Source organism: Amblyomma mixtum, chromosome 9 (assembly GCF_055824585.1).
Source record: "Amblyomma mixtum isolate Tamu chromosome 9, ASM5582458v1, whole genome shotgun sequence".
Lineage (NCBI taxonomy): Eukaryota > Metazoa > Arthropoda > Arachnida > Ixodida > Ixodidae > Amblyomma > Amblyomma mixtum.
Window position 1 is genome coordinate 73,854,045 of NC_143020.1, and position 12,605 is coordinate 73,866,649.

Sequence of the window (12,605 nt, forward strand, 5' to 3'; positions counted from 1 at the left end):
AGGCATCGTCGCCGCATGCTCGCCCGCGCCCAGAAAGGCATCCGTTGCGAAGAGCCATCGGAACCTCCTCTCTCATCCGCCGCCTCGCCTCCGTAGCACACCCCTTAAGCCTCCCCTCTCCTTCACTGCTGGCGATGTGCTGCCGTTGCTACCCCCCACCAACAATAATAAAGCACCAGCTGCAAGGGAGATTCAACCCCCTCGCGTCCTCATCCCCACAAGCCCTGTCCTGGACTTGCAGAGGCACAGGGGCGAGCGCGACCCCCTTGCCTGAATGACGTATACAACTCCCCCCCTGCCCCCCCTTACGAGGGGAGGAGACTCGGAGCAAGAGACAAGCCCCCCTCCTTCCTGAAGCAAGGGGCGCTGCCGGCTAAGAACTTGCCGGCCGCCGCCGAAGCGAGCGCCTTCCAGCAGCGCGCCACCGCGCCCTCTCCACCTTGTTGCCGCGGCGGCCGGTGGCCTGCGAGAGCGCAGAGCGGCCCGTGCAGCGCCCGCGAGTAGACACCGTACGCGCCGCCACGCACCGCAAAGCGGCGTGCCTTACCCCCGTCGCTCCTCGGGCCAGTGTGGATGCTGCAGCGGCGGCGCACGCCGGAGCCTCAGCAGGGCCGCATATAAAAGCGCCCCCACGCCCAGAGCGGTCCGTCAGTCAGCGCTGTGACTCGGAGCCTGGAAGACATGTCATCCCGGCCGCGGTGGACCGTGCCAGCCGCCGCCTACGCTCCGACGCCTGTGATCAGACCTGCCTCCGGCGTCGCCGCACATCGCGCCGCGCTCATCGGCCAGCAGTGTTGTGCCTCGCCAGTTTGTGCTTGGTCGGCTTCGTCGTCGGTGGTGCAGTGTTGAGGGCCCCCGAGTGTGTCCGAGCCTGGGATGCCGCACTCGCGCCGTGCCACTTGAATCTTCGACGCAAGCACACGTGGTGGTGGTGCCATGCGCTGCGGCTCTCGGCTGTTCGCCCCCCTGCGTTTTTCCGCGTTCTGCCTGCTCTGAAGAAAGGCGGACACTTCATCTCCGGCGGTGGCCCATGGATGCAGCGATGCGTTGGCGCAGGACTTGGCTGGCCACGGCAGGCCTCGCCTTCTGTCTCGGCATGACCGTCGGCCTGCTGCTCCCCTTGCGGGAGCTGGCACGCGGCAGCAGCAAGGCGGAGGCCGGCTCGCAGCATGAGCGGCCGGGCAATGCGTCTTCCAGCGGCCCCCCTCCGCCGACGGGGAGCGCCGCTTCTTCGCTCAACGGATCGGACCTGTCGCTGCTGCCTCGCCGCTCCGAGAAGGGCACGGTGCGAGGAATTTTCTGGGCGGGACCCGCGGAACGACTGGTCGCCCGGGGCTCTCTGGCCAGCGAAGAGGACGTGTCTCGCTGGCGGGCCACGGCCAGGAGATCGACCGTCAGAGCCGTGTACGAGGGATGCGGCCGAATGCAGAACAGGCTGATTGTGTTCGACAGCGGAGTGCTCAGCTGCGCCCGCTACCGGCAGAATAACGACCAAATTCAGGGCGAACTGTTTTCCTTTTACCTCGCCAGGGAGTTGGGCATTCCCAATCTGCCCCCAGCTCTCCTCACCCGGGCGGCCGGTCGGAGCTGGGACCCTGTGCGATCCAGCCTGGAGCTAGCGCAGTGGCGTTCGGACAGACCCGTGGTCTTGACTAAATTCGTGGACGACCTTGTTCCCACGTACATTCCTGAAGAATTCCGGTCTCCCACGACGCGTCGGCTGCATCCGCCTGATGTGGTCAACAAGACTGAAAAGGAGATCCGCGACCTTGTCCAGTGGTCGGACCTGATTGTCTTCGACTACCTCACTGCCAACCTGGACCGTATCGTGAACAACATGTTCAACCTTCAGTGGAACCCGGACATGATGAACGCGCCGGCTCACAACTTGGTCCGGCAGAAGACCACGGGCCTTTTAGTGTTCCTGGACAACGAGTCCGGGCTAGTGCACGGCTACCGACTTCTGGACAAGTACGAAGTGTTCCACAGGTCCCTCCTAGACTCTTTGTGCGTATTCAGGAGAAAAACAGCCGACGCTGTGGCCAGACTTAGCCGCGATCGGGACATAGGCCGAAGACTGTACAGTGCGTTCAACATCAGTGATCCCGGCATGGATAACTACTTGCCTTTCCTACCTGAGCGCAGCGTCAAGATCCTCAACAAAAGATTGACGCAAGTGAATTCCCAGATTCGGAGGTGCATGGATAAGTACGGTCATGTGCTACGGTAGGCTTCTGGCCCTCTTCGACTGTAGAGAACAGAGTGATACGTTGTTGGAAGACTCAGAGGGGTGAGTTAGTGCCGCAAAACACGTTTGCTCTTGTGATACGTTCGTAAGGCTTGAGTGAGTGTTGCGCGCCCGGTCGGGGCCTGTCGCGCTGGCGAGCGGTCTCCAAAGATGCGTCTCGGCCCAGGCAGTGCGCGGATAGTCAGGGCGTTCTGGCTTCCTAGGTAGTTGTGCAAATAGTGGGGGCATACCTCTTTCTGGGAAGCCTAGAACTTGGTTTCTACGTATCAGTGCCTTTACTAGCAGCGAGCCGAGGCAGTCGGCAAAAATCACGTGTCGGCCGCTGCAGCTGTAAACCAAACTTGTCTATACGTATGTACTCTAGAGCATTGTGTCGTTGGACGTGCTCTGAGATTGCCTGAACAGAACGTTGGTACAGTCTGAACTTGTTAGGTAATTTATGAAGTGTTTCTTTTTTTTTCCTTAGTGATATCAGCCACATGTCGCGGGCGGTCAGTGGCATGCAGAGATGGTTATGTGTAAATGCTTAACTGGTGCTCCAAAGGCGCTCTGATAGCAACTGGACGAGCTATTGTGCGACGCCGACAGGTCTCCACAAAACTATAATTTGGCAGTCAGTGAATTTTACAGCATAGTCGTAACACTGTGAATGATTTTCTTAATTGTTATCGCGCTCCTCTGCAAGAAAAACAAACTCACCTGACTTTTTGTATAATTGTTCCAATAAGCTCCGTCGAAACATTATTTTTGCGCAACAACAATTTATGCAAACGATGCAGTCTCGGTTTATAATAGCTTAGATTTGTTACGTTCGGGAAAACGTTTTCGCTGAGTGCTTGCAACAACGGTGTGAAATTTTACGTCATTCCTTCCCTCGCAGGAAAAAAAGTTCCTATTATACTGCGTAAGAAGGAATTCTCTACCGGATAAGACATTGAGGGGTCCACCTAATACCAGATGTTGCGAAAAGCGTTGCGGTAAGACGGGCTGCGGTGCCTCAATTCCCACATGACAGAACTGTTGTTCTGATGATAAGCTTCTCATAAACCTATGATGGTGCAAAACGTCCTTCTTTCCCAAATGCCCGCCGTGCGCTCCCATCTTGCTGTCCCAAAAACAAAAGGCAAAAACAACGTCGGAAGCAACCAGGTGTTCTATCCGATAATGGCTCCAGCGCGAGAAAGAGCGTTCCGGCTACGATCGCGGTATCCACTTTTCCATCACGGCCTCGATCCTCGCCTCTTCATAGCAGGGGGAGGGGGTGCTGAACAAAGGTCTAGCCGCCTGCCCTTCGCCAATAGCTCAATCAGTGAACATCTTTAAGCACCGTGTTACCCCTCGCGAACAGCTCGTGACGAGCAATGAAGCAGCTCGTCGGCACGCTTTCTCGGGCGGGCCTTCGTAGAAGAGAGATAGATACACCTCGCGTAGGTATCTGTGATAGTGGTACCTCCCGCCTCTAGCACTTCTCTCCACAGCTAGCACCGATGGCCTTCGCCGCCGAAGATGCGTGCACGCGAGGCGCTATGTAAAGCTAACGAGAGGCAGAGAGATGTAAACTCCCGGCCACCGGAGAGTCGTGAACCGATGCACGTAACGCCCTTGCCTACGCGTACACCTTCTTCCCTCTTTCCACTCGATTCTTCCAACGTCCTTCCATTGCCCCGGCAGTCCTGGTAGCGTGATGCTCGCCCTAGACGAGCAGCTGCAGGAGGAAGAAGGAGCAGCAGCTACGCTCCTCGGCGCTGTCTTAAAGAGGAGGCTGAAAGAGGGGAGGCCTGCTAGGCCCGCCCCTTAATGAGGATTTCATGGCGATCACTACGTCCCCCTCCCTTCCCTGCCGCTTCTGCCTTCAGTCGGCTTTACTACGCACGCGGCGGGCACCCTTTGCACCGAACGGCCAAACAGGTCGCTCACGACGCTCACCTCTGTGTTCGTAGAGTGCGTGCGCAACGGTCTCGCCTAGGGGGCGCTGGCGAGGGCGCGTGGTGGTGTCGTGACCCGCGTCTTGTTATCAATTACCAGTGTTTGCCCTTCTCCTCCCTTGTTCGTGCACTTCCCCACGTCGGCTACCGTTGTGCCACGATCGTCACGACGGACCCGTAACAGGCGCGCTGTAAGCAGCAGACTCTCGCTTCCTGGGATACCACACGGCCGTAGGCGGCTCTTTTCTTCGATATGAGGCTTGAAGAGTAGGTTTCCTTCCTGGTTGGGCGTCAGCGAGAACCCGGGAAGATATACAGATCACCTCGCAACGGTTGCAGAATGATTCTGGCATTTTAAAGTACGCGTTAGATGGCGTAAAGCAGCCGTTGTTTGTCCCTCTTTCAATGTACGAGGACATCGCGAATCGCAAGAAAGGCCAAAGGCTATCCAGTTATTCCGGAGAATGTGTCTGGATTTGTTCATCACAAAAGGGTGCAACGCCAGAAGTTTCGTCTCACGAAATTTTGGGAAGTCTTAGAGAAAAAATTACCGGCCGCGTTCCTTGATCCTTTTAAGGGTTAGAAAAACTACGATTCCTGCTAGAAAGGAAACCGTGTTTTGGTTGGATTCTTAAGGTCTGGCAAGACTTCCACATTGTGTGGGATGTGCAAGTTTACCGTGCATAGTTGGTAACAGTTTGTTAACAGATGGCTTTGCGGGGTTGAGTGAATTGGACTGTTCGCCGTATTGGTGGTATTTGTTATGATAATTAAATAGCGACGTTAACTTCAGGCGACGCGTAGTGACTTTCTTAAAATTTTAGACTAAAGCTTGGTTTCGTGCACTGTACACTGGAGCTTAGTTTCGTGCACAAGTGTTCCCGAGTACCGCTGCTAATTGTAGCATTATATGACTGGTGCTATCTGAGGTTTTTTTTCAACTAGACTAAATATAACGTACTGAAATCATCTGGTAAACAGTAGTAATGGTGCACGCATTTGTGAGGTTCTCTCAACTCATTCATGGTTTGTCTCCACTTGAAAGTAGATAAAGGTAAGATGAAGGCGACATTTTAGGTATATTTTTTGGCCCAGAGTGTGCAAGAGTGTTTTACCCAGCTTTCGCATTGCAGTAATACCTCTCGATACATAAACAGCAGATTTCCCCATACTTCTTATGACAGGCTTTATCTTGCATGTATGCGTTAGGTCATGAATAACGAGGCTTGAAAATATTTATAAACTTAGTACTTTCGAATCACAATGTTCCTCACCAGGCAGAGGCGTCTTGAGTGCACATCTGGTTGTCAAAATGCAGCACAACATTGTCGCGTGAAGTATACCACACAACAAAGCTAAGAAAACAGACCAAACTATTAGTGTAGCTTTTACTTTGGGTCTGCAGTAGCTGTTATCAGTGCGCGGAACCAGTGAATTGTCATGTTGGCATCGATGTTTAGGTAACGTTTGAGGAAAGTAAAGTTTTTGCTTCGCAGTAGGGAAGAGCTCTAATGTGATTAAATATAGCTTAAATTATGTGCTACCACGAAGTACTCTTCAGTATCACTAGTTCGTTAGATCGGGTGCAATACACAGTTAGAGAAATGATCGCATTGAGAACAGCGGTCATTATAAGAGCAAGCGAAGTTTCGAGAACAGCTTCGCATGACAAATACCAAGAAAAGTTTCCAACATGTCATCATTGGCAGCTGGAAGTGAAAATTTAAAGCTGGAATTGAAATTTTGAACTTTTTTTAGAGCACGAAGTTAAAATCTTCTGTGCTCTACGTGGCAGACGGCAGTGTGACCAGGTAAAACACTTTCATCAAGGAGCACAACCAGTTGTGGAGTGTAAAACGCTGTATTTGGTTGTACTCCGCTAGTTCTAGTTGGTGCTGTTCTTGAACAAATCTTGCATGAGCAATGCATGGGAGAGAGGTAATGAACTGATATAGAGTGGTTTTCGTCGGTTCAACGTAAAGGCAGTAAAAGCTTAGGTAGTTTATGCGTGTTAAACGATTTCGTGCTATGTTCTGAATAGTTTACCTCATTTACTTTCACTGAAATGCCGGTTTGACGTTAACTAGCGATGATATATCGATAGGCTGCTTTCTTCGGTTGTGTAATTATTCGGAATGTGCATACTTCCGTCAGTGAATTCTTGCCTCAGTCAGTTGTGTAATCATATCAGTAGCCACTGCGGTTGAATTGACATCGCTGTCAGCAATTCGATTCCAGTATCTGCGAAGCCTAACCGACTTCAATATCTTGAGGTCCCTTTCACTGATGGCACAATAAATCGTGGAACTATTGCTATGCTTGTTCCAGTACAGCTCTGGCTCTGGCTGTAGCGAATGGATTATCGCTTTTTATTAGGGGTTACATCGCCTGTTACGAAAAGAGGTTATTACTAGCATAACGCTTCTACTAGTGATTGCTACATCGCACGTGGTAAAAAAATGGGTCTATGACAGATCTAAGTTTAATGATGTCATGCGCCTGCCAGATTGCGCAAGTTTAGGACTTTCTTCGCTAGTATGCCGCTTATAAGTTGCCGCAAAATTGAATTAATCAATAAAGAGGAGGAAAAACTTCGTACGTCTTTAGACGAGCGATAGGCAAGCTCGAACCCTTTAGTTTGTAGCAAAAAAGGACGGCCCTCTTAAAACGGCGTGCAAAACATAACCGTACCCCTTAAGCCTGAAAGGCCGTTCAAAGCTCCAGTCCCAACAAACCAGAAAAAAAAATATAATCTCAAACTGATGAATGAAGCAGCGTAAAAGACTGGGACGCCTTGACACCCACCCGCTAGCTCGAAGAACCGGAAGGCTGTCTCTCTCTCCCTCTCCCTTGCACCGTGAGAGCTAGATAAGATATGTGAGCGCTGTTCGCCGCCTTCTTATCTTCACAACAGCCCTCCGCGAGAAACTGCTCCTTCATAACAGTCGGCGTTAGTTACACCGTCGTTGCCTTAACTCGTTCCGCGGGAGTCATATACGTCAAGAAGGTGAAGCCAGGAATTCGTATACCCTCTACAGGAGGAGGAAGCCCCGTCACCCAGCCTGGAGAACGGTGGGGGGAGGTCGAGTAAAAGAAGGCTCCGCTAACAAACTCGCGCGCTTTGCCGGCGTGCATGGACCGTCATCTTCCTCGGCGAGAGGTCGTAAAGCGAGCGCCGGGGCCGGCGAAAGGCTGCGGTCGTAAAGAACCGCGAAAGACGGCGATCGTCATCTTTACAGCTGGAAGGAGAACGAGAGGCAGGAGCCCATAGAACCCATCACCGTAATACTCGCGCGAAGCGGGCACAGTTAACGCCATTAATTGCTCACGGCTTTAAGTGTCAGCGTCCTTCGTGGTGTGTCGGACGAGCGTTCTTGGTGGACTTGGGTGTCAAACATCCTTTGTGGACTTGGCTTGACTGTTCAGTGAGGACAAGCCATTTTATGAGGACCAACGTAAGGACCGACAAGGACTTTTTCCTTCGCGGGGTGTCGGACGAGCGTTCTTGGTGGACTTGAGTGTCAAGCATTCTTTGTGGACTTGGCTTGACGGCTCAGTGAGGAGCAACAAGGACTAGGCATAAAAACAAGCCTACGCTCAAGGTTTAATTTAATTTTGAGGGCGTAAAAAACTGTTTCACCCAACGCTGGTGGTAGTCATGGGTCCTCAACAACGTCGAATCATCTGTCGCAGTGTATCTCTCAGGCGTTATATAAGGTACCCAGCCTAAATGCGTGACGGAAGCTTTTCTATCGGCTTTTGTGAAATACCAGAAACATTGCATTTTAATCGGTCTGATAACCGCTACGCCTTCATAGGACTCCTGATTTCCGAACAGGTCGAAAGTATTCCTTAAATTTTGGCAAGCCTTTTGATGAATCACGAAATCTGAGTAAATTCTCACTTTATTGATTTCTTTTGCCTCTGCGTATATTACTCCTCGATGTTCCAGATCATACTGGCGTCAATGAACTTTAAGGCGTTAAAGTCCCGTTAACTTTCGCGTACGTGCTACTACCTATTATATCGAGCCGACCTCAGCCTCAACTCACCTTCCTCAACTAGCGGCTCATCCCTGACACACAGGATAAAGTTTCCTCTCTATCTTACTCAGTAGGTAAACATTACAGCCAGCAGCGTTTATTCCTCAAGCTCCTTTCTACGTACAGCGCTTGCGCCTGGCTATTTCTCGCCTCTCCGCCACACAGGCGACACCCGGCGGCGCCCCAGGGACTTCAGTACCGTTACAGGGAGTAAACTAGGATAGACAACGGGGGGGGGGGGGGGGGGGGGGGTAGTTAACATTCCGACGACGACGAAGATTTAGTTGCTCCTTTGTTCCTCCTCTGGTTCGCGAATGTGTGTTCCGCTCGCAGAAATTGAGACATATGTGGAGCGACGAAATTAATAGCGGGGCCCGCAAAGCGGGCCGCAGCGCCGCCAAGCGGCCGCCGTCCACCGCTCCTCACGCGCACACGCTTTCCGAAAGACGGCAGCGCCATCTCCATTCTTTTTTTCATTGCCTTCCCTCAGCCCGCCGGCTCGTTTCCGAAGATGCCGTCGCTTTTTGTATCTTCTTTTCGCCAATCCTCTCGCGATTTTTCTTTTTCATTTCTTCTTTGTATTCCTTTTTATGCTTGCTATTCGTTTCGCCGTCCATCTCCCTCCGCATACCCCGGCGGCCCAGCCAGCCAGATAGGCAAGCTGCGCACACAAGGCAACCGTCATGACCTCTCGCGGCGGCGGGCTCATTTAGTATGTTCCTTCGGACGGCCCCATTTCATTTGTTCAAACGCTCTCCGCGCGCGCCGAGCATGCCTCGAAGCTGCCATAGGCGCCTGCGGAGGTTTCGAGTGCTAATCGTTCCGGTGTCGTCTCGGGCGCCCCTACCTGCCTGCCCTGTCTTCTCCCCCGTTTCATTTATTCTTCCTCTGAACTTTGTTTTCATTGCCCTTTTTTCTTCATCTTCGTTTCATCCTTCGACGCTCCCCGCTCGCGGCAGTATGCTGCGTTTCGCTTGGTGCTAGCCTAAAAAACGCGAGGACCGTTTGTTTGCTACATTCTCGCTAGCTGTAAGTACGTAAGCTCCGCAGTGTTCGGCGCCTCTTGTTTTCATTTATTCGCTGCGCGCTCCGTTTAAAATAACAATCTTCCCGTTTCTGTAGAAAGAGAATTTCAAAGTTTTATCACGTTTCCCTTTCTGAAGAGGTCAATGACGTCACCACCTTTCACGAGAAGGGCAGAAGGGTTAATTTGTCGCGGCGCCGGATTTGTTGAGAAGTTAGTTCATCGACGCGATCAAGACGCACAACTACTGGTCGTTAACTAACATTATACCAGAAAGGCGTCAGAACCCGGCGATGGAAATATTGGATAATAGCGGACTGTTTTGCGACTTGGGCTGTCGAGTAGAATTTCTGGCGAACGCTTCAAAATTTTCTCACCTGGTTCTTCCGGTGTAGCCTTCATTACTATTTTTTTTTTACGGAATCACGCCTTCATCATACCGGCGCGTGCACGTCAGTAGTTACCGAATGCGAATTCTGCTGTGAAATTATCAGCAGTTCGCTCACCTTAATTTTCCAGGACAAGAAAAAAATCGGCAAGCTTTGAATAAACTAAATACTTATCACTGCTTTACGTGGGTACCACAGCAGTGGCTCGTTAGCTGAATTTATGACAACACAAAATAAAAAAAAACGCCGGCCCTGTCGGCGACGCTTTGGGATCTGGTTACACCCTAAACATTAATTTGCACTTGTGTTCGTACTGTGCATTCAATTCGCATTTGAACCCGTTATGTTGTAAGCACTCAGGGTTAAAATATGTATAACGTAGTGTCTATCTAATGTTGTAGTTTTGATCGTTAACAATGCCAGTCCCTTCCACATGAATTGCATTTCAGTTTGAAGTAATAATCTTGTGTCGCAGAAACAAGTCGGCGAAAGTAGTGCAAATATTGATGCTACACTTTGAACAAGCTAGTAAATCAAAGTTTATGTCCAAGGTAGATGACTACTTCACCCAGATTCATTCACAAAAGCAGAGAAAAATTTATGTGCCTTACTCAAACATGCAATTAACGTTTTTCGCCATTTGATAAATGTTATCGTTTTAAGAACATGGTTTCACGATCAACAGCAAATAAATTACAAATTATTTTTCCTTCCTGGAATGGCCAGATATATTCTGCTATTTCACCTTTGCTATCTGCGATGCTATGATCACTTATGTGCTGTTCTCTGTTTATCAGTGAGAGTTGCTTAGAATTATGAAAGTTTAACGCTTCTATGGAAGCTAAAAAAAAAAAACAAGTATGGAGACCTGTCGGGCGTTGTTCACAGAGGACTGCGTGTTCTGGGCTGTTCGCGCAGCGGCATCTATCGAAAACAAAAGAACAAAAAAAAAGAACCTATACGTATTTTTTTGCTGCCGCGAGGTCGCTTTCATAGGGCTGTCACCACGTGAAAAAAAAATGTGCTAGTCCCTGTATATATTTCACGTTCACGTGGTGATCAGTCTGCTACGATGAATTGTTCCTCTCTTGTACTTGTTTGTGCAAGTGTGAGTGCGCTTGCCTACACAGGTTGTGCAGTGACGTGTACACGCGATAGTCTCTTGCTGCGTCGAGAGACCATATGTGTTTTCCTGAGAGTGTGCCTGCCTGTTCAGTGTGTAATTTATACCAACCATTGTTGTAAGAATGAACCAGCTGTTCTTTTTTTTTCTCTTTAAATTTCGTATTTCTAAATTATATGTAAATATATGATAAACAAAATAAAAGCAGCTTTTTTTTACAAGACAAAATGAGGCATGAAGTTGTTTCGATTACTTTTCTGAGCCATGCTTTACTTCGTCAACATAGCAGACCTTCTGCGTCATTCTCACCCACCACCGCATCAGTGTTACTGCTTTCTAAACCAGCCAGTGATGTAGTATACTTGGTTTAGTTAGGTACTTCTTCGCTACCTTTATATTCTAAACAGTTATAGCAATTCAAAGGGGACATTAGCAGTATAACGGACCCAGGAGAGGTTTTTCCTTGGGCTCAAGACTTCGGTCCAGTACTCCAAGCAGGACCCATGGTTTTGCAACACACAAGCCGACATTTGCAGTTGCCAATAGTCGTTAACAAGAGAGTACAGGCATTTAGTCTGCCAGTTCTGTCTTCTGTGGATTGTAGTACTTGTCGCTTCATCAGCAGAGGCTGTTCAAGGCTGGGCTGTATACCAAGTGTTTCAGGGTAGGCTGTAAGTAATTTTTAAAAATGGAGTTTTTGAGGTAGAGCATGGCATTTGCGGCATAGTATTACCAGTGCTTGCGGAACCCAGAAAATAGGTCAATCTTGTTAATTTAATTAGTATGCTAATTAACTAATGCTTAAAAAATAACTATTAGACTTAGGCACCTGGCTGCAATTAGAGGTTTGTAGCCGGTTGTTAGTAATAGCGGTATCAGGTTTTAGAACTTCGAAAACACGATTATCCTTGGTGTTGTGCCTCGAGAAAATATGGCTTTTTCGACTTGTTAGATGCACTGGAAAGGTTGCTTTGCCTGCGTGCTTTTCGAAAGCGTATGTATTTTGGCACTATGTAGCCAAAATTTGTTGGGCCACAGCGCCGAGATAATCGCGTTTTCGAAATTCTAGAAACTGGTGTGGCTATTACTAGCGACCGGCTACAAGTCTCTGATTGCTGCGATAGTGAAAATTGTGATAGTTTAAAAGGTAATCATCATGAATTAAGAACCCAGCTTACTACTTAAGACGATTCACCGGTTTTCTGGTGTCCGCCAACACTAAACATACTATGCCGCAAAAGCCATATATTTAACTCAAAAAGCCTATTTCTGAAAGCTATTTAAAACTCTTCCCTGAAACGCCTGGTGTAGTGAACTACTATCACATACGATTCACGAGCCGTTGGTGCGCAAAAGCTGACACCCGGTACTGCGAATTTCGTTTTAGCGAAACAAGCACATTGATGCCGGGCCATCCTTCTTGATACTCGATGAATTTCCCTCGTCCTCGTAGCCGGGCCAAAAAAAAAAAAAAAGATTTCCATCACAATCAACGCGCTCAAGCCTGTTCCTAAGCCTTGCGCAATAGTTTCGAAGAGTTTTTTTCTCAAAACAAAACAAAAATAACTCAGGAAGTTCGTTTCCCTAAACCACCGCTTCTTTAGAGCCTGCGAGATCACCTCCAGACGACGACGGCGGCAACCGGGCGATTTATCACAAAAGCGGTCGCCCTGACAGTCGCCGTAATAACTTCCTTCTCGTTACAAGGGCGATATCGCGGAAATGAGTCGACCGCCGTTTTGCAAGGCCGTGTGCGGATGCGGCTTTGTAATTAATATTTTGTAAATACCTTTTTAATGATTAATAGAGGCCGCTGCGTAAAACGGAGCTAAATGCCGCAACTCTACGGTGCC

At 49.5% G+C, this 12,605-nt stretch overlaps 1 protein-coding gene across 1 annotated transcript; it reads left to right on the forward strand.

The window, feature by feature from the left end:
• The first annotated feature begins 495 nt into the window (after window positions 1–495).
• fj (four-jointed box kinase) lies at window positions 496–8,429 on the forward strand. Its single transcript, XM_089560459.1, has one exon. The coding sequence runs from the start codon at window positions 1,031–1,033 to the stop codon at window positions 2,228–2,230; it is 1,200 nt and encodes a 399-aa protein (XP_089416585.1). The 5' UTR covers window positions 496–1,030; the 3' UTR covers window positions 2,231–8,429.
• The last annotated feature ends 4,176 nt before the right edge of the window (window positions 8,430–12,605 follow it).